This window comes from Gorilla gorilla, chromosome 2 (genome assembly GCF_029281585.2).
Source record: "Gorilla gorilla gorilla isolate KB3781 chromosome 2, NHGRI_mGorGor1-v2.1_pri, whole genome shotgun sequence".
Classification (NCBI taxonomy): domain Eukaryota; kingdom Metazoa; phylum Chordata; class Mammalia; order Primates; family Hominidae; genus Gorilla; species Gorilla gorilla.
In genome coordinates this window covers 153,382,190-153,407,105 of record NC_086017.1, presented here as the reverse complement: position 1 = coordinate 153,407,105, position 24,916 = coordinate 153,382,190, and the positions used below count along the sequence as shown (strand labels likewise).

Here is a 24,916-nt window from a genome sequence, read left to right as displayed (position 1 = left end):
AGAGGGCTGAGAAAAGTCTTCTTCCTTGCGTTGTATTTCATTTGGCAAATATTTACCGCTTTGTATTGTGTGCAAACTTTACCAGGTTTTCTGGGAAGAGAAGTCGTGGGGAACTCTCAGTTTGTTAATAAATATTAATACTTTTGGCCAAATTTTGAATTTTTTATGTCACTTGTTTTATTTCATTTTTGAAAAACAGCACTTTATTTCATTTAACTCTAGCATATTCAATGGCTGTGCATTTAATAATACTGAAATAAAGTCCCACCCAAAATGTTAGCAAAAAAATGGAAACTATATATGGTAGTGACCTCTACAAATGTTTTAAGCTTGAAAAATTCTGCACGAACGCAGACACAGGTTAGTCTGCCAAAGTTACTCAGATAAAAATTTCTCCAACCCTCAAGTCATAATCATAGTTGAGAAATGAATAAATGTGCCTATGGCACCTCGAAACTTTTTGAGATTTTTATATAAACTAGCCTGTACTTCTCTCCTTACGATTAGCATATGGGGTAGCTATTTTTCTTTAATAGAGATTCTTCAAATGTAGCTAGGGTTAAGAGAAACGCTGGCGCTGCCTCTCAGGAAGCTGGAGACGCAAAAGAAAAAATTAAGAGTTAAGGGCCGCCGGGCTCGGTGGCTCACGCCTGCAATCGCAGCAATTTGGGAAGCCGAGGCGAGCGGATCACGAGATCAGGAGATCGAGACCAGCCTGATCAACATGGTGAAACCCCTTCTCTACTAAAAATACAAAAATGAGCCGGGCGTGGTGGAGCGCGCCTGTAATCCCAGCTACTCGGGAGGCTGAGGCAAGAGAATCGCTTGAACCCGGGAGGCGGAGGTTGCAGTGAGCCGAGATCGCGCCACCGCACTCCAGCCGGGGCGACAGAGTGAGACTCCGTCTCAAAAAAAAAAAAAAAAAAAAAAAAAAAAAACAAGAGTTAAGGGCCAAGTCAATCCAACCGCGGCCGGCGACTGGAGGCTGAGCATGGGTGGCGATCTGGGGCTCCAGATCACGGCGCAAACCCGCTCACTTCCACCCCTCCCGCGCAGCCGCCGGCGCGCGCCCGTGGCGTCACGGCGTCGGGGTGGAGCCGGCGGCAGGGGCCGGGCCTCTCTAGGCTCTCCGGCTGAGCCGGGTTGGAGCCCGGGTTGGGGGCGGCGGCCCGGCGCGGCGCCCTGGGACTCTGGAGCATCGGGATTTATAGCGCGCCCTCTGGGTAGGCGGCTGTAGCGGAGAGGCGTGCGGGATCGGGATGTCGGGGCTGCTCACGGACCCGGAGCAGAGAGCGCAGGAGCCGCGGCACCCCGGCTTCGTGCTGGGGCTGGATGTGGGCAGTTCTGTGATCCGCTGCCACGTCTATGACCGGGCGGCGCGGGTCTGCGGCTCCAGCGTGCAGAAGGTGACTTGGGGGCGGGCGTGGGGCGCGGGTCTGACTGGGTTTCGCTGAGTCCCGGGGTCCGGCCTCGGGAGGCGAGCGGGCAGGCCCCACCTACCGCCCTGGACGCGGCCACCTGCAGCACCCGCGGGCCCTGGGGCCAGAACGGCGCTCCCAGACCGGCTGAGTCTTCGCGTTCCCTCCCTCGGCTGGGCTGAATCCCGCGCGCCCTTCCTGTCCAGGCTGAGGGTGCCAGGGGCCCGGTGTATGACCTGGGCCGCTCGCTTGCCTCTTGCCACCTGGGGGGCCACCTGTCCGGCCTTACCTGGATGGGACTGAGGTGACTCGCTGGACGGGACTGGGCAGGCTGTGCACATCCAGCCAGAGGGTGGTTTGTGAGTTGCTTGGTTCTTCCTGCACTTCCCTGATAGATCTCCCACCACATCTTTATTTACATTTTAATTTTTCAAAACTTTTTTTCTTTTTTCTTTATTATAGCCTTTGGACTTGTGCCTCAATAACTTTTCATATCTTTGTAGAATTTAAGTTTATTCTCTATTCTTCACTTGTCATCATTATTAACTACTACTCCTCAAAATGCTGGTTCCTTACGTGAGCAACTGATTGCCGTGGATATTAGAGGTATTGGGCAAGTTTTGAAGGCTGTGTGGTCATCACTTTTCTATTTTCCATCTTTGAGAATTCATAAAATTCTTTATTTCCCCTCGTTTGAGAGACCTGCCAAATCATTGGTTGGTTGTTAGTAAAGCCTTGAATTGTTGATAATATTGGTCAGCAACCAACAAATTGATATCCTTCTGTTCTCATATTAATGAAGTGTTGATTTATACACAATTGTCAATGCACCAAAAATAATATTTATTTGTTATGGTGTTCTTATTGTTGTTCCTTTTTTTCTTTTGAGACAGGGTCTCACTTTGTCACCCAGGCTGGAGTGCAGTGCTGTGATCTCGGCTCACTGCAGCTTTGACCTCCTGGGCTCAAGTGATCCTTCCACCTCAGCCCCCCGAGTAGCTGGGACTACAGGCAAGGGGCCACCATGCCTGGCTAAATTTGTTTGTATTTTTTAATAGAGATGGGATTTTGCCATGTTGCCCAGGCTGGTCTGGAAATTCCTGGGCTCAAATAATTCACCCGCCTCGGCCTCCCTAAGTGCCAAGATTACAGGCGTGAGCCACTGCGGCCAGCCTGTTATGGTGTTCTTATTTTCTCTTCCCAGTACCAACATCTTTTTATGTTAGAAATTTGAGGGAGGGCCGGAGCCATCAGTTACCTAACCATTCCCAGCAGCACTGTATTCCCCCTTTTTCTCAGTGTCCTATTCTTCCCACCACCTTAGAGGTGTTTTTCTTTGTAGCACTTGCCCAGGAGCAAGGTCCAGCTAGAGTGCCAGTGAGTAGTGACTGCTTTGAGCATTTGCTCTGGGGAAACATCAGACTTCCTTCCATTAAGTTTTTTTTTTTTTTTTCTTTTGAGACGGAGTCCCGCTGTCACCCAGGCTGCAGTGCAATGGCATGATCTCGGCTCACTGCAACCTCCGCCTCCTAGGTTCAAGCAATTCCCCTGCCTCAGCCTCCTGAGTAGCTGGGATTACAGGCACCCGCCATCATGCCTGGCTAATTTTTGTATTTTTGTAGAGACAGGGTTTCGCCATGTTGGCCAGGCTGGTCTTGAACTCTTGACCTCAGGTGAACCGCCTGCCTCAGCCTCCCAGAGCACTGGGATTATAGGCGTGAGCCACTGCGCCCGGCCTCCATTCAGGTTTCAGGACCAAGACAGTGGAACTGGGATTGTAGCAGTTCCCTGGTCCCTTCTCTGGCTAGCTGTGTGGGAACACTGCCCACCCACCCACACACTATCCCTATCCCAGCCTGAAAAGAAAAATGAAAGGCAGACACCACCCTTCAGTGACTGGGTACTCATTACCTTTCTAAGAGTATTTATCACAAACACGATACTTTTTAAAGTCTCCCTTATAATTCTAGACACAAAGTACTTTTAAGCACTGTTTTTTTGTTTGTTTTTGTTTTTCTTTTAAGGAATTGAAATATTTGGAACCAAAGGGAGAAATGAATTACTAGAAAATGCAAAGTTTCCCAGTTAATATATAATTTGGGGCAGATCATTAGTTTTTTTAGGAATGAAGTGAGGAATCTCAAAGATGGATCAAGATTGCTGTGAGTGGCAGGAGGCCAGGAAGATTTGCACAGACTCTAAACTGTGGAAAATGTGTCTGGATAAAAGAAAGATATGAGTAAATAAAAATACAAAAAAAATGCCTGCTCTTCCCGGATAAAGCACAGTCATAGATTAAGAAATGTGCAGCAATGCCCCTCTGTGTGGTAGGAGTTTATAGCAGTACTGCTTAAAGTGTAGTTACAGGGCTGCTGGGATTGAGATAATAAAAGAAAACTAAGCATTTAGGAACTTGTGTAGCAACTTAGCAGAATAATTTTATGTCTATTGACTCTAGTAATAAAACATTTGGGATTTTATTTTGTATGCTTTTTTTTTCTGGAAACTTTATAAAAATTATTGTTATTTTTAGAGACAGATTCTAACTCTGTCCCCCAGGTGGCCTGATCACAGTTCACTGCAACCTTGAACTCCTGGGCTCAAGCACTCCTCCTGCCTCAGCTTCCTAAAGCTCTGGGATTACAGGCACGAGTTACTGCACTAGGACTAAAAACTTAATTGTATCTTAAAAATTGCTGGTCCACAATGAATATAATTTTTTTTTTTTCGAGATGGAGTCTCGCTCTGTTGCCCAGGCTGGAGTGCAGTGACTGATCTTGGTTCACTGCAAGCTCCGCCTCCTGGGTTCATGCTATTCTCCTGCCTCAGCCTCCTGAGTAGCTGGGACTACAGGCGCCCGCCACCAAGCCTGGCTAATTTTTTGTATTTTTCATAGATATGGGGTTTCACCGTGTTAGCCAGGATGGTCTCGATATCCTGACCTGGTGATCCACCCGCCTCGGCCTCCCAAAGTGCTGGGATTACAGGCATGAGCCACTGCGCCTGGCCAATGAATATAAATTTTTTAAAAAAACAATTAGCAACTGGTCCTTTACTGCAGATCATTTGAGTTTTTTGGGAACAAGGATCTTGTTGGTCTCCATTGCTGCTTAGTACCTGGTTTATTACCTCATTGTTACAGAATAAATAATTGAATTACAGTTAAAATGTTAGGAATTCATGGGGCTCTATGACTTAGACACAGAACTTGATTGTGTTTATTCTGTCGAGTGAAAATTACACCTCTTGTAATATTCCAATGGAAAGAATGCATAATAGAAACCTAAAACCTCTTAGTGTATGATTTGATTATACTGGGAAAGAAATTTTTAAAAAAGAAAAAAGAAAAGAGATTCCCCTTTGTAGACAAGAACAAAATAGGCTGTGAGAAGACGTCAATCTTACTTCTTATGGCCTTTATTTTTTTAAATGTTTAACAGTAGAGATACATTTTTAGCTTTTTTCTGTAATTTGTATTTTTAAAAAATCTTTCTTAGGGACTCTGAAATATACGAATTAACTACTAGAAGAATATTTTGTGTTGGAAACTCCACATATGAACATTTGATATTTTGGTTTGAAAAATAGAGAATATTTATCATGTTCCCCAGTGGAACATCATGCCATTATGAGAAACTATAAAAAATGATAAAGTCTTGGTTGGAAGAACAGGACAGAAAGGTCACTCCAAAGAGTAATACTGTATACTCTCTGTACATGCTTGAAAAACAGACTAGGTGGTTGTTGTCTTTTGTTTTTAATAAAAAAAAAATTTAACTTTTATTATATAATTGATCTAATTTTGGTTTGGTTCTCCTGTAAAAGAACAGATTTCACTACTGCAACTTGTTTGGGAATGGTATGTGACATCCTGATTGGTAAAGTGGGGGGAAGTGACCCTGAGTCAAGTCTGAAGGTTTATAGCCTTGAAGCAATGATATCCACATTGAGTTTTCTGGGGTAAGAAAGTGTTTCTTGTAGTTAAACTATTACAGTCTGTAGTCATAAAAGCCTTGCCTAGAAAGGGCAGAAGTATTAATTGACAGAAGGAGAATAGATTGTGTTAAATCTGTTTTTTTGATGAGCTCACTGGGGAATAAGAGATTCTTTTTCCACATCACCTTGTGTAACACTTATACTCCCCATATTGTCACTGTATCCTCAGAGTTCCTTTTTTCTTTATTTTGGCCTTTTCATACTACATGTTAGAAATTTTCCTTAACTAGTGATCTTGATTGGTTATCTGCATTTTTTTGGTACCATGCCTTGCCCTGGCACTTAGGTATATCTGTCATTTGCAAGTACAGAACTCTGGTTCAACCCCTCCAGAAATAAATCTCTTACATTCTCTTTCTGCCAGGTTAGGGAGGGGCAGTGATCTGGACGGAGGAAAGGAATTGGGGCTCCTTATAAAGACTTTGAACCAGTCCTACGTACAACCCCATCTGGCATCCCAGCTTTCAGAGGAACCTCTAATTTCCAGAGTTCCACCCTAGAATCTCTGCCCTTTGCTTACGGGCATCACTCTCATAGTTCACTCATATGTTCATTCATATACTCACTTTATATTTATGGAATATCTAAGAAACCATAGGCACTTCTAGATGCTGGGGATAAAATGAACTAAGGAGACACATTCCCTGCCCTCTAGGAACTCACATTCTGAGGAGAAGGGTAGAGGTGACCTGACTCTGGTCTTATAGGCCATTATAAGGAATAATGGTTTTACTCTGAGTGAAATGGGAGCCAGGGTGAGTAGAGATGCAGTGTAATATGAGCAGGCAGTGAGGTATTGGCATTTCCTCCTCTGTCCTAAGCCATGTACCACCTGCCCACTCACTGTTCGTATTAAAAACATTTGTTGCCAGACGCGGTGGCTGACGCCTGTAATCCTAGCACTTTGGGAGGCTGAGGCGGGCGGATCACGAGGTTAAGAGATCAAGACCATCCTGGCTAACACAGTGAAACCCCGTCTCTACTAAAAATACAAAAAATTAGCCAGGTGTGGTGGCGGGTGCCTGTAGTCCCAGCTATTCAGGAGGCTGAGGCAGGAGAAGTGTGAACCCGGGAGGTGGAGCTTGCAGTGAGCTGACATTGCGCCACTGCTCTCCAGCCTGGGCAACGCAGCGAGACTCCGTCTCAAAAAAAAAAAATTTGTTAAAATCTGGTCTGATCCTATTTGCTCTTCTCTTTGTCCTTGTGCATTTAAACCTTGTTAATGTTTTCCTTTTAATAGACTGGGAGGAATTGGAGATGCATGCATATGTTTAAGCCATCATTTTGACTTGAAGCCATAGATTTTTATGAAATTTGTTTATTGATTGATTGATTAAGACACTCTCCCTCTGTCTCCCAGGCTGCAGTGCAGTGGCGTGGCCACAGTTCACTGTATCCTCTACCTGCTGGACTCAAGTGATCCTCCCACTTCAGACTCCTGAGTAGCTGGAACTACAAGTGTGGGCCACTACACCCTTTTTGTATTTTTGTAGAGATGGGGTTTTGCCATGTTGCTCAGGCTGATCTTGAACTCCTGGGCTCAAGCAATTCTCCTACCTCGGCCTCCCAAAGTACTGGATTACAGGCCACTGCATCCAGCCTATAAAATTTATTTTATTTTTTAAGTTAAAGTAAAATAGACTTTTGGTGTATAGTTATGTGAACTTTAGGACATGTGTAGAAGTAATCCCCAAGCTCCCTTGTGTTACTTTATTGTAGTCACATCTCCCCAGTCACCTAACCTCTAGTAACCACTGATCTGTTTTCCATAACACAGTCTTGTCTTTTTGAGAATGTCATATAAATGGAATCATACAGCAAGTAGCCTTTTGAGACTGGATTTTTTTCAGCATAATGCCTTTGAGATTTGTCCATATTGTTATGTATATCACTTGTTTATTCTTTTTTATTTCTGAGTAGTATCTATTATATGGATGTACTACATTCATTCACCTGTTGAAGTACATTTAGGTGGTTTCTGGTTTCTGGTGATCATTAATAGAGCTGCTATAAACATTAGTGTGCAGATTTTAAGGGGAATATTAAAAAGCTTTGAACCAGTCCTGTGTACAACCTTATAGGGTAAATTTCTCTAGGGTAAATACCTAGGAGTGGGATTGCTAGGTTTTATGGTAAGTGAATGTTTATCTTAGCAAGAAATTCAGAGTGGACATACCATTTTGCATTCTCATCAACAGTGTATCAGAGTTCCAGTTGTTCCACATCCTCATCAATACTTGGTATCATTAGTTTTTAAAACTTTACTTATTTGATTTGACTTGCATTTCTCTAATGGCTAATGATGCTGAATATCTAACTTCATGTACATATTTGTAATCCACATGTTTTCTTTAGTGGAGTGCTTGAAGTCTTTTGCCGATTTTTAAATTGAGTTCTTTGTTTTCTTACTGTCGAGTTTTGAAATTTTTTATATATTCTGGATATTAGTCATGTGCTGGATATGTGATTTGTACATATTTTCTACCAGTCTGTACTTTTGTCTTTTTATTTTCTTAACAGTATCTTTTGCAGAACAAATGTTTTTAACTTTGATGAAGTCCAATTTATCAATTTTTTGTTATATGAGTTATACTTTTGGTGTTCTAAGGACTCTTTGCCTAACCCCAAGTCACAAGAATTTTCCTTGTGTTTTCTTCTAAACATTTTATAGTTTTACATTTTACATTTAGATCTTGATCCATTTTGAGTTAATTTCTGTAAGTTGCAAAGTTTGGGTTGAGGTTGATTTTTTTTTTTTTGACCTGGAGCCTTGCTCTGTCGCCCAGGCTGGAGTGCAGTGGTTCGATCTCGGCTCGCTGCAACCTCTGCCTCCCGGGTTCAAGCAATTCTCCTGCCTCAGCCTCACGAGTAGCTGGGACTACAGGTACCACTGCCACACCCGGCTATTTTTTTTTTTTTTTTTTTTTTTGTATTTTAGTAGAGACGGAGTTTCACCGCGTTGCCCAAGCTGGTTGCGAACTCCTGAGCTCAGACAATATGCCCGCCTCAGCCTCCCAAAGTGCTGGGATTATAGGCGTGAGCCACCATGACTGGCCTGATTTTTTTTTTTTTTTTTTTTGCATATGGATGTCCAATTGTTACAACCATTTGTTGAAAAAACTATCTTTTCTCCATGGAATTGCCCCTGTACTTTTGTTGAAAATCAGCTAGTCAATATTTGTGTGAGTCTATCTCTGGACTCTGTATTCTGTTCCATTGATCTGTGTGTCAGTTTTTATGCCAATAGCATACTATTTTGATTACTGTAGCTTTATAGTAAGTCTTGAAATTGGGTACTGTGCCTCTAACTTTATTCTTTTTTTTCCTCTCTGACTTTATTCTTTTTCAACGTTGTTTTGGCTATTTTAGTTTTTTTGCCTTGTGTAAATTTTAGAATCTACAAAAAATACTATTGGGATTTTGTTATAGAAATCTGGGATGGCAGTTCTTTTAGCACACTGTAAATGTTGAGCCACTTATTTCTGGCTTTCATGGTTCTGATGAGAAATCCACAGTCATTTAAATTTTTGTTCTGTATATGTGAAATGTCTGGTTTCAAACTTTTTGCTTTTAGTTTTCAGCATTTTAATTATGATATCTGGGTGTGTAATGCTTTGGGTTCATTCTGGTAAAGGTTTCCTGAGCCTCTTGAATATATAGGTTTCACTGAACTTGGGCAGCTTTTAGCACTGTTACTTCCCTCAAGTAATTTTTTTTCCTGTTCTGAACCCTTTCTTTTCTTCTTTGGAGACCCCTGATTAAACAAATATTAGACCTTTTGCTATGTCCTGGGGCTTTGTTCTTCTTTTTCCTCCAATCTTTTTTCTTTCTGTTGTGCAGATAATTTCTATTGATCTATCTTCAAGTTTATTAATTTTCTTCTATCTCCCTTCTGCTATTGAGCCCATCCAGTAAGTTTTAAATTTTGATCAGTACATTTTTCAATTCTAAAACTTTTCTTTTTTATGTCTTTTATGACTTTCTTTTTTCTTTCTTTTTAAAATGGGATATATTTAAGGCATTCTTCATGATGTCTTGATATACTGACCTTGATATACACATATGTAGTTAAATGATTACTGCAGTTACCGTTGCTGAGACTGTCTGTCTTTCCATTTGTTGCAAGTGTATTCACTCCTCTTGGAGTATTTTCATAATAGCTGCTTTAGACTATTTATCAGATATCTGTGTCATCTTGGCATTGGCATTTCTTGATTATCTTTTCCAACGTGAGTTAAGATTTTTCTGGTTCTTCATATACCTTGTAGTTTTGGATTGTATCCAAGAAATTTTGAATATTATGTTAAAAGACCCTGGGGTTTTTATAAATCCTATGAGGATTTTTGTTGTTTTTCTTTTAGCAGGTATTTATTGCATTTGGGTTCAGGCTACAAATTCAGTCTTCTGACTGCAGTTTCAATGTCAGATTTGTTTTCAAAATCTTGGCAGTACTATTTGGATCTGCCCTGTGTGTGTGCAACCTAGTAGTCAGTCTGGGACCTGGGCAGTGGTCTATCCTTTAGTTCTGTTCTTAGTATCTTTGGTATAGTGTTTAGGATTACATCCATGCAAGTGCAGCTTTGGGGTGAGCCTAAGAGTTCATACACAACTTTCTGTGGTATCTTTTCCAAGTTCCTCCCTCTCTGAGATGGTTCTGGTACTTTTTGATTCCCTGAACCTCCCCTTGTGGTCCCCGGCCAAAAAGCTGGGGCTTTTGTTACTCCACTCGGCTGGGTATGTCTGGGGTTAGGCAGCAGAAACACACAGAGAAAAAAGCCATAGGGGTTGACCACACCCTCTTGGGATCACCGCTCATCTGATTGGAGAGGAAGTTTTACCTTCCTCAGGATTTTAGGTACCTGTTGAGACGCACCGATACCATTATTAACTGCTGCTGCCACTGCTACAGGATTTTGTGGGTATAAAAGTATGGAGACAAGGGAAAAAAGAAAAATGGGAGATCTGCCCCATTTCCTCTGAGTGTTAGGAGTTCCCTTTCTCATTCTTTGAGCCAAAACAGTAGAGCTTTTCCTGGCGCTTCCTCTGTGCCCTAGCTCCCAGTTCTGGTTTTCAGGATATCTTGAGTCTAAGCCAGGGGATTTCAGAAGAAAAATGGGAAACTCACCACCAGTTCCATGGTACCTGAATTCTTATCTACTTCCCCAGTCCACCTGCTGCCATATACTTTTTAAGAGTCCACAATGGCTGCTCCATGCATTCTGTCCAGGTGTTATATTTGTATTTAGCGGAAGAGACAGGGTGGAGTGTGCTTACTCTATCGTGGTCTGAACTGGAATTCACTTTTTTTAAAATTTATTTTTAATTTTTTAAAAGCCTTTTTTCTTATTTTAAAAACACACCTTCTTGTAGAAAACTTAGAAAATTAAAGTAGAGATAAACAAAGCTAAAGTCTTCTGTGAACTCATGAGTTACTGCTATTTGGTGTTGGCATATAGTCCTTTTTTATCTCATAAATGCGTCTTTTTCAATTTTAACAATAAAAATTAATTAGATAATAAAATCATGTTAATTATTTTAACCAGTAGTTTTGAGACCCAAAGACCCATACTGTTGACTTGATCTAATGCTGTTTTTACTAAATCTTCTTTTCCTTAATAGGTAGAAAATCTTTATCCTCAGATTGGCTGGGTAGAAATTGATCCTGATGTTCTTTGGATTCAATTTGTTGCCGTAATAAAAGAAGCAGTCAAAGGTAATTGGATTTATAAAAATAACAATAATCTTTATGGTTTTTTTTTTTTTTGTAATAGTTTTCCTCAGGCTTCTGTAGTTGTGGTTTTCCTAAGTTATACATATATATAGTATTTTATTGGGATTACAGTTTCCCAGCATTTTTCAACGGAAATTTGTAATTCACAGTGAGCTCCTTTGTCAGGGAAAGGTAACATCTGCTGTGTCCTCTGGTTTGTCTCTTTTCGACTGTAATATAAATGCTCACCATTTCCTCATTCCAGGTTATAGCTAGTGCTGTTTTGATTTCCTGTTTGGCACAAAATACCAGAGGATTATAAACAGAAGTTACAGTGTATAGCTTCTACTCTCATGGGTTTACAACTGAGTTATTTCTTTTGTAAAATGAGTTTTTATTTGTTTTTTTTCTGGCCATTTGACGTAAAGTGCTTTCCTGGCCAAAGCTATGGTCTAAGTCTTAGTTCTTTAAGAATGTTAGAAACATTCTTAAACATTGACAACATCTCAAAACATTGAAATGGCCACCTTGCTTGAGAACATGGCAAAGATTACTTGCAAATGTGAATTCTGAAAGATCTTTTACTTCATTTTTCTGGCTGAATTGCTTCTTCTCATCTTTTTGGTTTGAAATATTTCAGTCTATGCAAAAGTTGCAAGAATAGTACAATAAACTCTTGTATATCTTTCTCGTAGATTCAAACATATTTTGTAATATTTACCATTTTCTGCAAACTGTTTTTTTCTTTCTGAACCATAGGAAAGGAGTATTTTCTCCTATAACCACAATGCAATTATAACACTCAGGAAGTACAACATTAACACAGCACTGTTTTCTAATACTCTGTCTTCAGTATTTGCTCTTGTCTTAGTGAAAACAAAAAACAGAAAAACTTCTTTTTTCAATCTAGAACCCAGCCAAAGAGGAGGCATTGCATTTAGCTGTCAGTCGGCTTAGGCTCCTTTCACCTACAGCACATTCTTATGACATTGGCAATTTTCGAAAGTACAAGCCAGTTTAGTAGAGTGTCCCTCATTTCGAGGTTTTCTGATTGTTTCCTCCCAGTTAGATTCAGGTTGAATAACTTTGGAATACTATATGGGGGTTGATGTGTTTTCCTCAATGCTCAAATTGAAGTTGTCCCAGATTTTCCCAGTGTGATAAATAGATTTTTAAAGAATATCACAAAAAATACTCGAGTTGCTATATTTTAAGAAATTTGGACCAAAAAGTCAATATTTTTGTTTGCATCCTGGCATCAGTTTGTGTTGAAAATAAGGTCTCAGCTTCAATAATTATACTACTTTCCTTGAGAGTTTTCCTTTATTGTCATTAACCAGCTTCTATTATGATTGATCATTGCTTAAATTAAGATCCAATCTTATTATTACCAAGAAAAAATAAATCTGACATACTTTGAATAGTATTTGTTTTTTTCCCAACACCTAAAACAAAGCTACTTTGTTATTCAGAAACAACCTTTAAGGCCGGGCACAGTGGCTCATACCTGTAATCCCAGCACTTTGGGAGGCCAAGGTGGGCGGATCACCCGAGGGCAGGAGTTTGAGACCAGGCTGGCCAACATGGTAAAACCCTGTCTCTACTAAAAATACAAAAAATTAGCCAGGCAGGGTGGTGCACACCTATAATCCCAGCTACTTGGGAGGCTGAGGCAGGAGAATTGCTTGAACCCGGGAGGCAGAGATTGCAGTGAGCCAAGATTGTGCCACTGCACTGCAGCCTGGGCAACAGAGTGACACTTTGTTTCAAAACAAAAAACACGAAAACAAAAAACAAGAAACAACCTTTGTTTTCTTCAAGTAAAAATAAATGCTGCAGAATCATCTTAATAATGCTTTATTTATTAATTCCAGTTGTTTTGTTAGAATGCTAAACCCAGGTATTTTTCTTAAAGATTATATTGGATTTCTTTTTCTATATTGTAATATTATAAAGAAAAATATCACTGGCTTTAAAACATGTGTTTTATCCATCTTTACTTTTAGCTGCAGGAATACAGATGAATCAAATTGTTGGTCTTGGCATTTCAACACAGAGAGCAACTTTTATTACGTGGAACAAGTAAGTACATTTTGTGATAAGCACCCTACTGCTGGGTTCATGCCACAGTGAGTACACAGTTATGAAATCTCTTTGGGGAGTTTTAACTTTCTGAATTGAGAATAGTTTCGTTTGGTTAAGAGGGATGAAATGTGCCTGCTTTCTGGCTTGTATGCTCACTGCATGTCATTTGGGCTTGACTTATATAATACCACAAAAAGACTTAGCTGTCATTAAAATTATCCATTTCTTTCTTTCGGGTAAGTTAGCTTTTCAAACAAGCATAGATCAAAGATCTAAAAAATTATACCTAAAGAGAGTCAGAGGAAACTCACAAATTTCAGAAACACAGTACTGTACTATGGTTTATATTTTCAGTCTACTCTAAATTTAATATTTGTCTATAGCATATGAGGCATATATACACTAAACACAGTTATAATATTGTAATAGCTACTGTATAGTAAACATCTGTGACAGTCCCAAGTTCCATTATCCTTACAACAAACCTATAATTTAGGCATCATATCTGTTTTTACAGAGAAATAAGTTGTTCAGGGTTGCTCAGGGAGCAAATAGAGCCAAGATTCTAAATTGTCTTTTTGACTCAGAAGCATATGTTCTTTATACTAACCCCATATTGCCTTCAACATGTTTCTTTCTTTTTCTTTTTCTTTTTTCCTGAGACAGGGTCTTACTCTGTTACCCAGGCTGGAGTGTAGTGGCATGATTACAGCTCACTGCAGCCTCAACTTCCCAGGCTCAGGTAATCCTCCCGCCTTAGCCTCCTGAGTAGCTGGGACTACAAGTGCACTCCACTATGCCTGGCTAAGTTTTTTGTATTTTTTGTAGAGACGGGGTTTCACCATATTGCCAAGCTGGTCTCGAATTCCTTGGCTCAAGCAATTCTTCCACCTCAGCCACCTCCCCCAGCTAGCATGTATTTCTCAGTGTCTTGGTTTAAACACCCACCCACATTCCCTCCCCCCAAATCCCCCCGCCCACGTACCCACACACACCACTGTAAAATGTGTTTTTGTTAAAGCATTAGGCTCCAAAGGACATCTTGAGCTTGGGCAGTGGGAAAGAAAAATGAGCAGAGGGGGAAAAGATGAATCTGAAAAATATAATTAGGGTGAATTCACAAGGACTTGGCTTCTAATTCAGTATTGGGCAAGAAGAAGAAATTTGAATTTACCAATACTGCTGGCCTTGATGTTTGGGCTGTATGATAGAAATCATAGAGAATGTAAGGAGGAATGGGCTGGGTAGTAGTGAGAGTAGGTAGAAGGAAAAATGATAAAATGTTTGGTTTTGGACGTGTGAATGTGGAGATATCTCAGAGGTGACTAGAACATTGGTTTAACTTGGACTGAGGCATAGCACATCTCCGTCAGATAGGATCTTTTTATTTTCATTTTTGGGGGATGAGGTCTTCACTTTGCTACCTAGGCTGGTCTTCACTTTGCTACCTAGCTCACTGCAGCCTCGAACTCCTGGGCTCAAGGGATCCTCCCACATCAGCCTCCCAAGTAGCTAGGACTATAGGTGTGTACCACACTATGGCTGGCTAATTTTTAAAATTTTTATAGAGATGGAGTCTCACCATGTTGCCTAGGCTGGTCTTGAACTCTGAGCCTCAAGTGATCTGCCTGCCTTGGCGTCCCAAAGCGCTGGGATTACAGGCGTGAGCCACCATGCTCGGCCCAGTACTCTTTTTTTTCAGGACATGCTGCATCTCAGATTGATGCCTACATCTGCAGTTCCTCTGTGCTTACTCCACTCCCCAGCACTGGCCTTGGTTATGGCAAATCTTAAATAAATCTTAAATAGTAGTATATTGTCAGATGAAGGGGTGAATGAATTAAACTTACCTGTACAGATAAGGTATCTAATCTTAGTGACCCTGTTGACATTTTGAGCTGAATAATTCGTTGTCATGGGGACTGTCCTGTGGTGTTGCAGCTGTTTAGCAGCATCCCTGGCCTCTACCCACTAGATGTCAGTAGCACCCCAGCCCACCTCACCACCATTTGTACCAACCACAAATGTCTCAAAACATTACTAAACATCTCCTGGGGACATCCCCAATTTGGAACCATTGGTGTAGATGAAGTCTCAAAAAATAGGTGTGTTCTCTGGTAGAGCTTATGTGGAGAAAAGAAAAGCAAGCTAAGGATTTGGACTGTGGGTCCCCGCTCCCACCAAATTTAAAGTGAGTCAGGGAAGAAAAAGCCAGCAAAGCAGGACTGACGCTAATCTGGGAAGTGGATGGATGAAAGTGGAGGGAGGAGTATTCTCAGGGAAAGAACTGATTGGATGTGTACATTCACTTGGCCATTGGCCCCAGTGATTGCTTTCATCAGGACCTGGCTACCGTATCACTCATGACAGTAAGGTCAGAATATTAGGAAGCAGAGTTTTTGTCTGATGCTAGGACTATACATCACCATTAGAAGGAATAGAAGAGTTAGATTTCAAGACAGTTCACTTTCCTTACTGGTGGTGGTGGTGTTGTAGAGGGATAAGACTTCTTCCTAAAGCAATTCATTGTGAGTTTTTTATCTTGGCTGTCCTTTTTTCTTTTTTGAAATGTTTGTATTCTTTCATGAGTTTTGGGAACATTCTTTGCTTGTAGAAACTGAAATAGTGGATATTTTTTGAAAAAAGACTGAAAGCCTTTGTGCTTCTTTTACATTAAAATAATGGAGCAGAGCCTATTCTGCTCATTGGGCCCCAGGGAGCCAATGTGGTGTATGATGCTGACAGATTCCACAGAGCCCTAGCAAACAGCCGGGACACAACACAGATGGGCACAGCACAGGGACAGCCAGAAGCACTAATTGTTCATTTGTGAGAGAAAAGGAGAGACAGACTAGATCCTGTGGAAAAACCTATTGTTCGTTCCAGTCCTGGCCGGCAGCTCCTCCTCCCAGCTTGTTGTTTTTTTCCTCCTGCATCTATGGTGCATTTCTGTCCTCATGGCCGTAGAAACATTATTTTCCTCACAGTTGCTGTCAGGAGGTCTAAAACTTTGAACTTTCTTTTTGTTTTTCTCCCTATCTCTCCCCCATCCCCCTGTTAGGGACCAGGAAACTTACGAACTTTTTTCAGTCTTTGAGCTTTCTTCATGTTCTTCAGGTTAAGCTTTTTTTCCAATATATTCAAAAAGTGGTGTGTTTAGCCTGCTTTCTAAAATAACTCTAACTGATAACACTTCCATTTTGGTTCTTTTAAATTCCTTTTGTTCTAAAAAAAAAAAATCACGAGCTGTTTTGTTTCTTTAGTCAATGTCTCTTGGGAGATTTCTGCCAGCTAACTTCAGATCAGGGTGTGTGCCAATTAGCAACACAAACTGTGAGTCATGGCAGCCTGGATTCACTCATAACTGTTTGAGGGCTCACAGGGAGTAATGCACCGTGCTGGGGGCTGCACTGCGTGTACAGATGAATAAGAATACCAGCCCTAATTTACAATCTCATTATATAGGTACACAAATTACTCTATATTCCCATTGCACAAAATAGATTTTTATTGTAGTATTTGATACTTACATTAATGAGTCTTACCAAATACTTATGACTTAAAATATATTAAGAGCCACAGAATGGTGTAAAGTGTTAGAAGGGTTTAAGACAATTAATTTACAACATTGCCATTTACACTTTTCCTTCATTTTTCCTTTTTTTGTTGATAGAGATAAAATAAACCCAAGTCAGTGCTGAATGAATATTGGAATATATGCTATTACTTGAAAAATCAGTATTCTAGATTGTCTTGTTCTATGTTATAAATTAATGATGCCACTTTCATCTTGTGATTTTGTCTCTCCCCCTCACTGCTTTTCAGCCACACTAGCCATTCAGTTTCTCTAAGACATGCTTCATCTTGCTCTAGGACCTTTGAACATATAGCACATTTTGTTGGGAATGTTCATACTTCTGATTCCTTCTTATCCTTCAGAGCTGAGATCCATTGTCATTTCTCAAGCCTTCACTGACCACCACACGGGCCATCTGTTAAATACTCTCATGGCACCTCTATTTATCCATTTTTTTTTTTTTTGAGGCGGAGTCTCCCTCTTTTGCCCAGGCTGGAGTGCAGTGGTGCTATCTCGGCTCACTGCAAGCTCTGCCTCCTGAGTTCAAGCCATTCTCCTGCCTCAGCCTCCCGAGGAGCTGGGACTACAGATGCCCGCCACCGCGCTCGGCTAATTTTTTGTATTTTTAGTAGAGACGGGGTTTCACCATGTTAGCCAGGATGGTCTCGATCTCCTGACCTCGTGATCCGCCCTCCTCGGCCTCCTAAAGTGCTGGGATTACAGGCGTGAGCCACCACGCCCGGCCTCTATTTATCCTTTATACGGCATATTCCAGCTGTAAGTGAGCAACTGAGTAATTGATTATTTGTTTAAATTCCCTGGTAGAAAGTACAGTCATCAGGGCAAAAGTGCTGTGTGTCTCTGTTCATAGCTGTGTACCCAACTCCTGGTACAAATTGGCTTATAAATTTTTGCTGAAACCAGTGATTGAACATCAGATTTAAGTGTATAAGTATGTGCTGTTGTAGAATGGCTCTGAAGAATTATATATCAATAGATTTTATCTTTATCAAACACAATCTGATCTTTGACAAAGGTGCTAAGACCAGCCAGCAGAACAAGAATAGTTTTTTCAACAGATGGTGCTGGGAAAACTGAACATTCACATGCAAAAGAATTAAATTGGACCCTTACCTAATAGCATATACAAAAATGAATCCCAAAATGCATCAAAGACCTAAATTTAAAAGCTTAAACTATAAACTAAAAACTCTTAGAAGAAAACAGGAGAACATCATCATGACTTTGGATTTGGCAATGATTCCTTAAATGACATCAAAAGCAGTTAACAAAATAAAAAATAGATAAATTGGACTTTATATATCAAAGGACATTTATTTTTTCATTTGTTTATGATGACTAATTTTTCAATTTTCTTAACTATTGGAACTCTCCAAAGTAGAAAAATTACCCTAAATTTAATTGTAAATAATAAGTAAGCTATGTTAAAATTAATTTGACGTAATGTGCAATTTGCATTTAAAAAATGTCTGAAAAAATTTAGTCATTGATATCTAATATGCAGTTAGGCTTCAGAAAACCACCTGCAGCATGTAACGTGGAAGGTGTGCATCTTGGTAGGTTTGATTTGTAATTTCATCCAAGATTGAGGACTAAAACAATAGGAAATCACTCCTCTGATTTGCACTCATGATAATGGTGACCATTTGGATCTCTAAAGGGAAAAGAAGTAACATGCTCATGATCTAGGCAAATGTTGCGATTTCCATTAATAAAGGTGAAAAACAGGACCCTATCAACAGAGTGAATATTGTGTAATCTGGCCAGCAGCCCGCAATGCAACGGGGCTCTCTCTTTTTTCCTAGGTGGATCAGCAGGTTGAGAAATAATAGATACACACAAGATAGTGAAAGCTGGGTCCAGGGGGGTCACTGCCTTCTGGTCCCGCGGTGCCAACAATGCACTGGATATACCAGCATTTATTATTAAGTTTAGTGAGGGTGGGGGTAGGTTAGTGAGAGATTTAGGGTCATTTGATTATGAGGTGAGATGGTCACATGGGTATGAAGTAATTCTTTAACATAACATTTGTATGTAGAAGTACAGTATACAGAGATAAGAATTTACAATATAGTGTGTGCATCAGTAATTTCTAACAGAGCCTTAAAACAGAAACACAATCTTTCCATAACCTGTGATTAGCAAGATATTGATCAGCAGTAACAGTTGCAACAAAAGCTGGTTAGAAACAATCCATGGAAACAGGACGTGAAGCTAGACAACCAGTTAGACCAGAAATTCTCAGAAGGGAGTATGTCTTAACCCTAAAGAGGCCTAGAAGAGCCGTGGCAAGATGAGGGCGTTTATAACCCTATCTTATCCATATGGACAGGCACCCCCCTCATGCATCCGTTTATAGGCTCTCCACAAGGGTCACATTCCATTCCCAGAGCTATGAACATCTGCTTTTCTGGGATAGGAATCTTGGTGATGTGAAACCTCCCTGACTGCACGTCCATTCATAGGCTCTCTGCAGGGGGAAGCACATCACCCGCTGTTGGCTCGTTCTGGCAGTCCAACCTGGCATTGTCTTTACACAATCCTGCATGCAATTCTGTATTTACAATAATCAGGAGCATTTCATCTTTTATTCTGTAGCCATAGTTTCAGGGGGTCTCCCTACATCTCCCCCTTTTCTCTGATTTAAATGAACCGTAGCAATCGTAGCTTGGTGCTGATCACGATTGGATTGAAGAATAATTTTTCCAATTTTACACGTGAACAATAAACCAATAGCACAAATTATACACAGAACAAAATTAACGATAGTGGATCCTCCCAAAGATTTTACCCATTGAATGGGGTTGAGATTAGATAATCCCTCAGAGATACTGTCTAAAACAACTCATGGAATGGGAGAAAATATTTGCAAATTGTAACCTCGAAGCATGTAACATATTAATCCCTAATCCCTAGTAAGGGATTAATATCTAGAACATGTAAAGAATTCCTACAATTCAACAACAAGAAAGCAACAACGCAGTTCATAAATGGACAAAGGACTTGAGTAATACACAGATGGTCAATAAGCACACACAAAGATGCTCAATGTCATTAGTAATTAGGGAATTGCAAATTAAAACCATAATGAGATACCACTTCACACCCACTAGAATGGTGATAATTTAAAAAAAGGAAGATAACAAGTGTTGGTGAGGATTTGGAAAAATTGGAACCCTCATACATTACTGGTAGAAATGTAAAATGGTGCAACGACTGTGGAAAACAGTTTGCCAGTTCCTCAAAAAGTTAAACATAGAATTACTATATGACCCAGCAGTTCCACTTCTAGGTATATACCTAAAAAAATTGAAAACAAAGACTCAAACAGATACTTCACAACAATATTAAAGCAGCAGTAATCACGATAGCCAAAGAGTACAAACAACCCAAGTGTGTACCAACAGATGAATTGATAAATGGTATGTAGTATATAAATACAGTGAAATATTGTTCAGCAATAAAACAGAATACATTTCTGATACATGCTACAACATGGATCAATCTAGAAAGCTAAATTATATTATACTATGTGAAGTAAGCCAAATATGAAAGAACAAATATTGTATAATTCTACTTATATATGATATACCTGGAATAGGCAAATGTATAGACACTGAAAACAGAATAGGGGCTATGAGGGATGGGGTGAGGAAGGAATGGGGAATGATTTCCTAATTGTTACAGAGCTTCTGTTTGGGGTGATGAGAGTTTTAAAAACAGTGGTGATGGTCGCACAACGTTGTGAATGTACTTACTGCCACTGAATTGTACACGTGAAATAGGTAAAATGGTAAACCTCATATTATGTATATTTTGCCACAATTTTTTTTTAAGTTAAGTATTAGAGAGTGCAATGGCAAGCTATTAAAGTAATAGACCATGAGATCTGGGAAAGTAACCAAAGTTAGGAGTGGTTGGTCGGAAGAAAAGGGAATGTTTGAGGGATTAAAGGTTGCAGTGAGTTGGAAGGCCAGGTATTTAAGGAGTAAGATTGAGAAAACTGAAAACTTTTCTTCCTATGTGCTGACTAATATTGGAGCATTAGACTTTGAGTGGTAGACCATGTAAAGGTGAGGATATGACCATGGGTGTGGAATGCTTAAGTAGAGTAGAGAATGAATCTTAGCAATTGAACATGGTTCAAGTCTCACAGGAGGAGGCCTGGAGTTGGGGTAGAAAGCAAGCTTGACTTGGATGTTGATTAGTAGATGCCAGTGGTTGATTTGCGGGAGCCGCAAAGGAAAAAGGATTTTTTTTTTTACTTCTGTATTTCTTAGCTCTGTACTTTTATTGTAGTATTGACCCAAGGTTTGTTGAATTTCTATTTATTGGAGAGATTTTGGTAAGCATGTTAGGTTGCCAATGGCTAAGCCAATCCTAAAGTTAACAGATGTAGAACTAGGCTCAGGCAATATTTCAGCTCTTCTGTAGGTCAGGAGGTTTTTGTTGGATTACGTGTATCAGGACAAGTGCAGTAAAGGGGAAAAGCATTGGCTTTTAAAAAATCTGCTTTTAAAGTGTGTAGAGCAGGTCTTCAAAGGCCTTTTCCTTAGTTAGTTTTGGTTTTGGAAGTATATACATTTCATACTATATGTCACATAATTGTTGTGCAGTGTGTTCAACTTATAAAATCAAGAAGAAATCATTCAGAAAGGCACATGTAACTAAATTATACTTTGCAATTACAGTATGGCCTCTAATTTTGTTTTCTCTTATGGCACATCTTTAACATAGTCTCTGATTTATGCTGGGTCTCAAAATACTGTTTTATTCTTTCTAGGAAAACAGGAAATCATTTTCACAACTTTATAAGTTGGCAAGACTTAAGAGCTGTTGAACTTGTAAAATCTTGGAATAATTCTCTTCTTATGAAGGTAATCTTTTTCATGTGTGATTTGGATATTATTGTTTTTTTTCTGTAAATGTCCCTTAATTGTATTATTTCCTACCTATTTTGTTTTAGGACATTAAGAAGACATATGCACACACTCCCCATTCCAGTGAAGTTTAATAATAGTCAATCAAAGGCGTATGTGGTAGACTTCAGTACTTGCACCTCAGGAAGTTCTAAGGAGGTTTGTGGTGGACCAGAGTTTCACATGTTAGTGAGAATTTGTGTTTCTGTCCTTGAGAAATGGAAAAGATACAGACTAGATGAATGAAATGCCCAAATTTCATCTTTTATAAAAGCTCAGGATGGATATTGAGATATTATAGATAACTAGCAGACTGTTACAAGCTTTTATCATTACAGGCGTGATGGCTCGCGCCTGTAATCTCAACACTTTGGAAGGCTGAGGCAGGGGGATTGCTTGAGGCCAGAAGTTCAAGACCAGCTTGGGCAACATGGTAAGACCTCATCTCTACAAATAATGCAAAATTAGCTGAACATGGTGGTGTGGACCCCTAGTCCCTGCTACTTGGTAGGCTGAGGTGAGAGGATTGTTTGAGCCCAGGAGTTCGAGGCTGCAGTGATTGCCACTGCACTCCAGGGCACTCTGTCTGGGTGACACAGTGAGATCCTGTCTCAAAGCCAACAATACCAAATTATGCCTGATACATAGTAGGCATCAGTAAATGACAATGATGATGGTGACAGTGACAATAGCAACATCATGAAGTCAGCTGTTCTTCTGTTATTTGTCTCAAATTGCCCTCACTCCTGAGTGTGAGATTCCCGAGTCAAAGGGTAAAACAGTTTTCCAGCTCCTCGAGTGGTGTCAGACCTACAGTATTTTATGTCATAATCAATATTCCATATTAATTATTTTATTTTATTATTATTATTTTTTGAGATGGAGTCTTGCTCTATCGCCCAAGCTGGAGTGCAGTGGTGCGATCTCAGCTCACTGCAACCTCTGCCTCCTGGGTTCACGTGATTCTCCTGCCTCAGCCTCCCAAGTAGCTGGGACTACAAGCATATGCCACCACACCCAGCTAATTTTTTCTATTTTTAATAGAGACGGGGTTTCACCGTGTTAGTCAGGATGGTCTTGATCTCCTGACTTGATGATCCACCTGCCTTGGCCTCCCAAAGTGCTGGGATTACAGGCCTGAGTCACCGCGCCTGGCCCATATTAATTATTTTAATACCTATAATGCCTCACAGTTAAATGCCTTCTCTGCTAGTGTACTAGTATCAGATGGTGCCCAGGGGACTGTCTACAGCATCAGTTTTACTTGATAAGTATTTGATGATATTAATTTAATATGAAAACAAATGTGAATATATTATAGAATATAACAGCAATGCATGAGTGAAACAATTTTGCCATAATCTCACCTGAATTGATTTTCCTTTTTGATAGTTTAATATAGAAAAATGTACCTTGCTGCAATAACTTGTGAGAGGTGCTGTTAACAAGAAGGACACAGTAATTAAGGGAGTAAAAGTGGTTAGAAGGAAATGTCATGAACTCTCAATTGTATAATTTTAAATTATGCAATTTATAATCTATAATTTTATACCTTAATATATAATTTTAGTTTTTAATAGTTCATCAAACGTTCTTTAAGTTGGTCATTGAGGTGTTTAACACTTTTATTGCTTTGAAAAAAATTGTGATTTGAAAAGAAAAATTGTGATTTGAAAACATTTACTTCCGTAATATGTCTCATATTTCAAATCTTTTTTTGTTTGTTTGTTTTGAGATGGAGTCTCCCTTTGTCACAACCTCCACCTCCTGAGTTCAAGCAATTCTCCTTCCTCAGCCTCCTGGGTAGCTGGGATTACAGGCGCATGCTGCCAAGCCTGGCTAATTTTTGTGTTTTTAGTAGAGACAGGGTTTCATCATGTTGGTCAGGTTGGTCTTGAACTCCTGGCCTCACTTGATCCGCCCACCTCAGCCTCCCAAAATGCTGGTATTACAGGTATGAACCACCATGCCTAGCCTCAAATTTCCAATCATAATGCAGAACTGTGACCTCAAGCACAAAATTGAGCATTTAAAGCACTTTTGTCTACTTGATATGGAACATGCACATGATCAAAGTTTTGGTTCTCTTAGCAAAAAAATGTACACAAACACAGGCTTTCACAGTTTAGCACACATAATTCTAGGGCCTGTCCTGGCAGTGAAGGAGCCCCACTTTGCAATCATCCCTTTCCAGTTGCTAATGGTTTGATTGTGGCCCTTGGAAATGTTTAGAGTGTTTTTGCCAGAACTGGCACCAATGTCATTAGTTTGGCTAAGGCTAGTCTGAAGCAAAATGGTGAAGTAATTGAGGTGTGTTTGCAATCTCTTGCTACTGTTGCTTTCCTCCAGTCTCCCCAGATGCCCGGTCTTCCTCTTACTTTTTTGTTCTTATTCTTGCCTGATGATTGCTAAGGCTTTCTTCTCTTTGCTCTTAGCATAAAATCCCAACTCCTTACCAAGCTTTGGCTCTTTCTACACTTCTGACCACCTCCTAGACCTCTTTCTCCCTGAGGTTGCTAAAGATTAGCAACTCCATCTTTTTCAGCCTGTTTTTGTTCTTGTAGCACTCAAGCCCTTTCTTACCTCAAGGCCATTGTACACACACGGGGTCTCTCTGCCATCATGGCTGGATCCTTCTCATCTTTTTAGGGTCGACCTCATGTAGCACATCTGGGAGCCCTTCCCTGCCACCCTACTTAAAGGAACCCCCTTGCCCTCAATCTCTTATGTTGCCCTTTGTTTCCTTCATTGTACTTACTAAATTTCAAAGATTCTTAGATACACATTTTTTAAACTGAAAATTAAATGGAAATAATTATAGATTCACATGCAGTTGCAAGAAACAGTACAAAGATCCCTTAGACTCTTTGCACTTTCTCCCAATGGTAAAATTTTGAAAAACTATAGTATAACATCACAACCAGGACATTGACATTAATACAATCCATAAATTTTATTAGGATTTCCCCAGTTTTACTTTATATTTGTCTGTGTGTGTGTGTGTGTGTGTGTGTGTGTGTGTGTGTGTGTGTATGTGTATGTATATAAGTTCTATACAATTTTTTCCTATCTGTAGGTTCATGTATCCAGGAGCATATGCAAGATACTGAAGAGTTCCATCACTACAAAGATCTCTTGTGTTGTTCTTCTGTAACTATATCTAGCACTCTCCTATACACCTCCCTACCCT

General features: G+C 40.1%; 1 protein-coding gene across 2 annotated transcripts in view; it reads left to right on the top strand.

Moving 5' to 3' along the window:
* Positions 1-1,083: 1,083 nt before the first annotated feature.
* The window catches only part of GK5 (glycerol kinase 5), a 67,835-nt gene continuing 44,002 nt past the window's right edge, over positions 1,084-24,916 (top strand). The window contains exons 1-4 of one of the 2 annotated variants that reach the window (XM_019024024.4): positions 1,084-1,406; positions 11,034-11,127; positions 13,131-13,206; positions 21,591-21,684. In XM_019024024.4, the coding sequence (XP_018879569.1) occupies positions 1,260-1,406; positions 11,034-11,127; positions 13,131-13,206; positions 21,591-21,684 (411 nt within the window). In that variant the 5' untranslated portion in view covers positions 1,084-1,259. The remainder of the gene's footprint in view (positions 1,407-11,033; positions 11,128-13,130; positions 13,207-21,590; positions 21,685-24,916) is intronic. The other variant, XM_055383144.2, reaches the window with a different exon arrangement.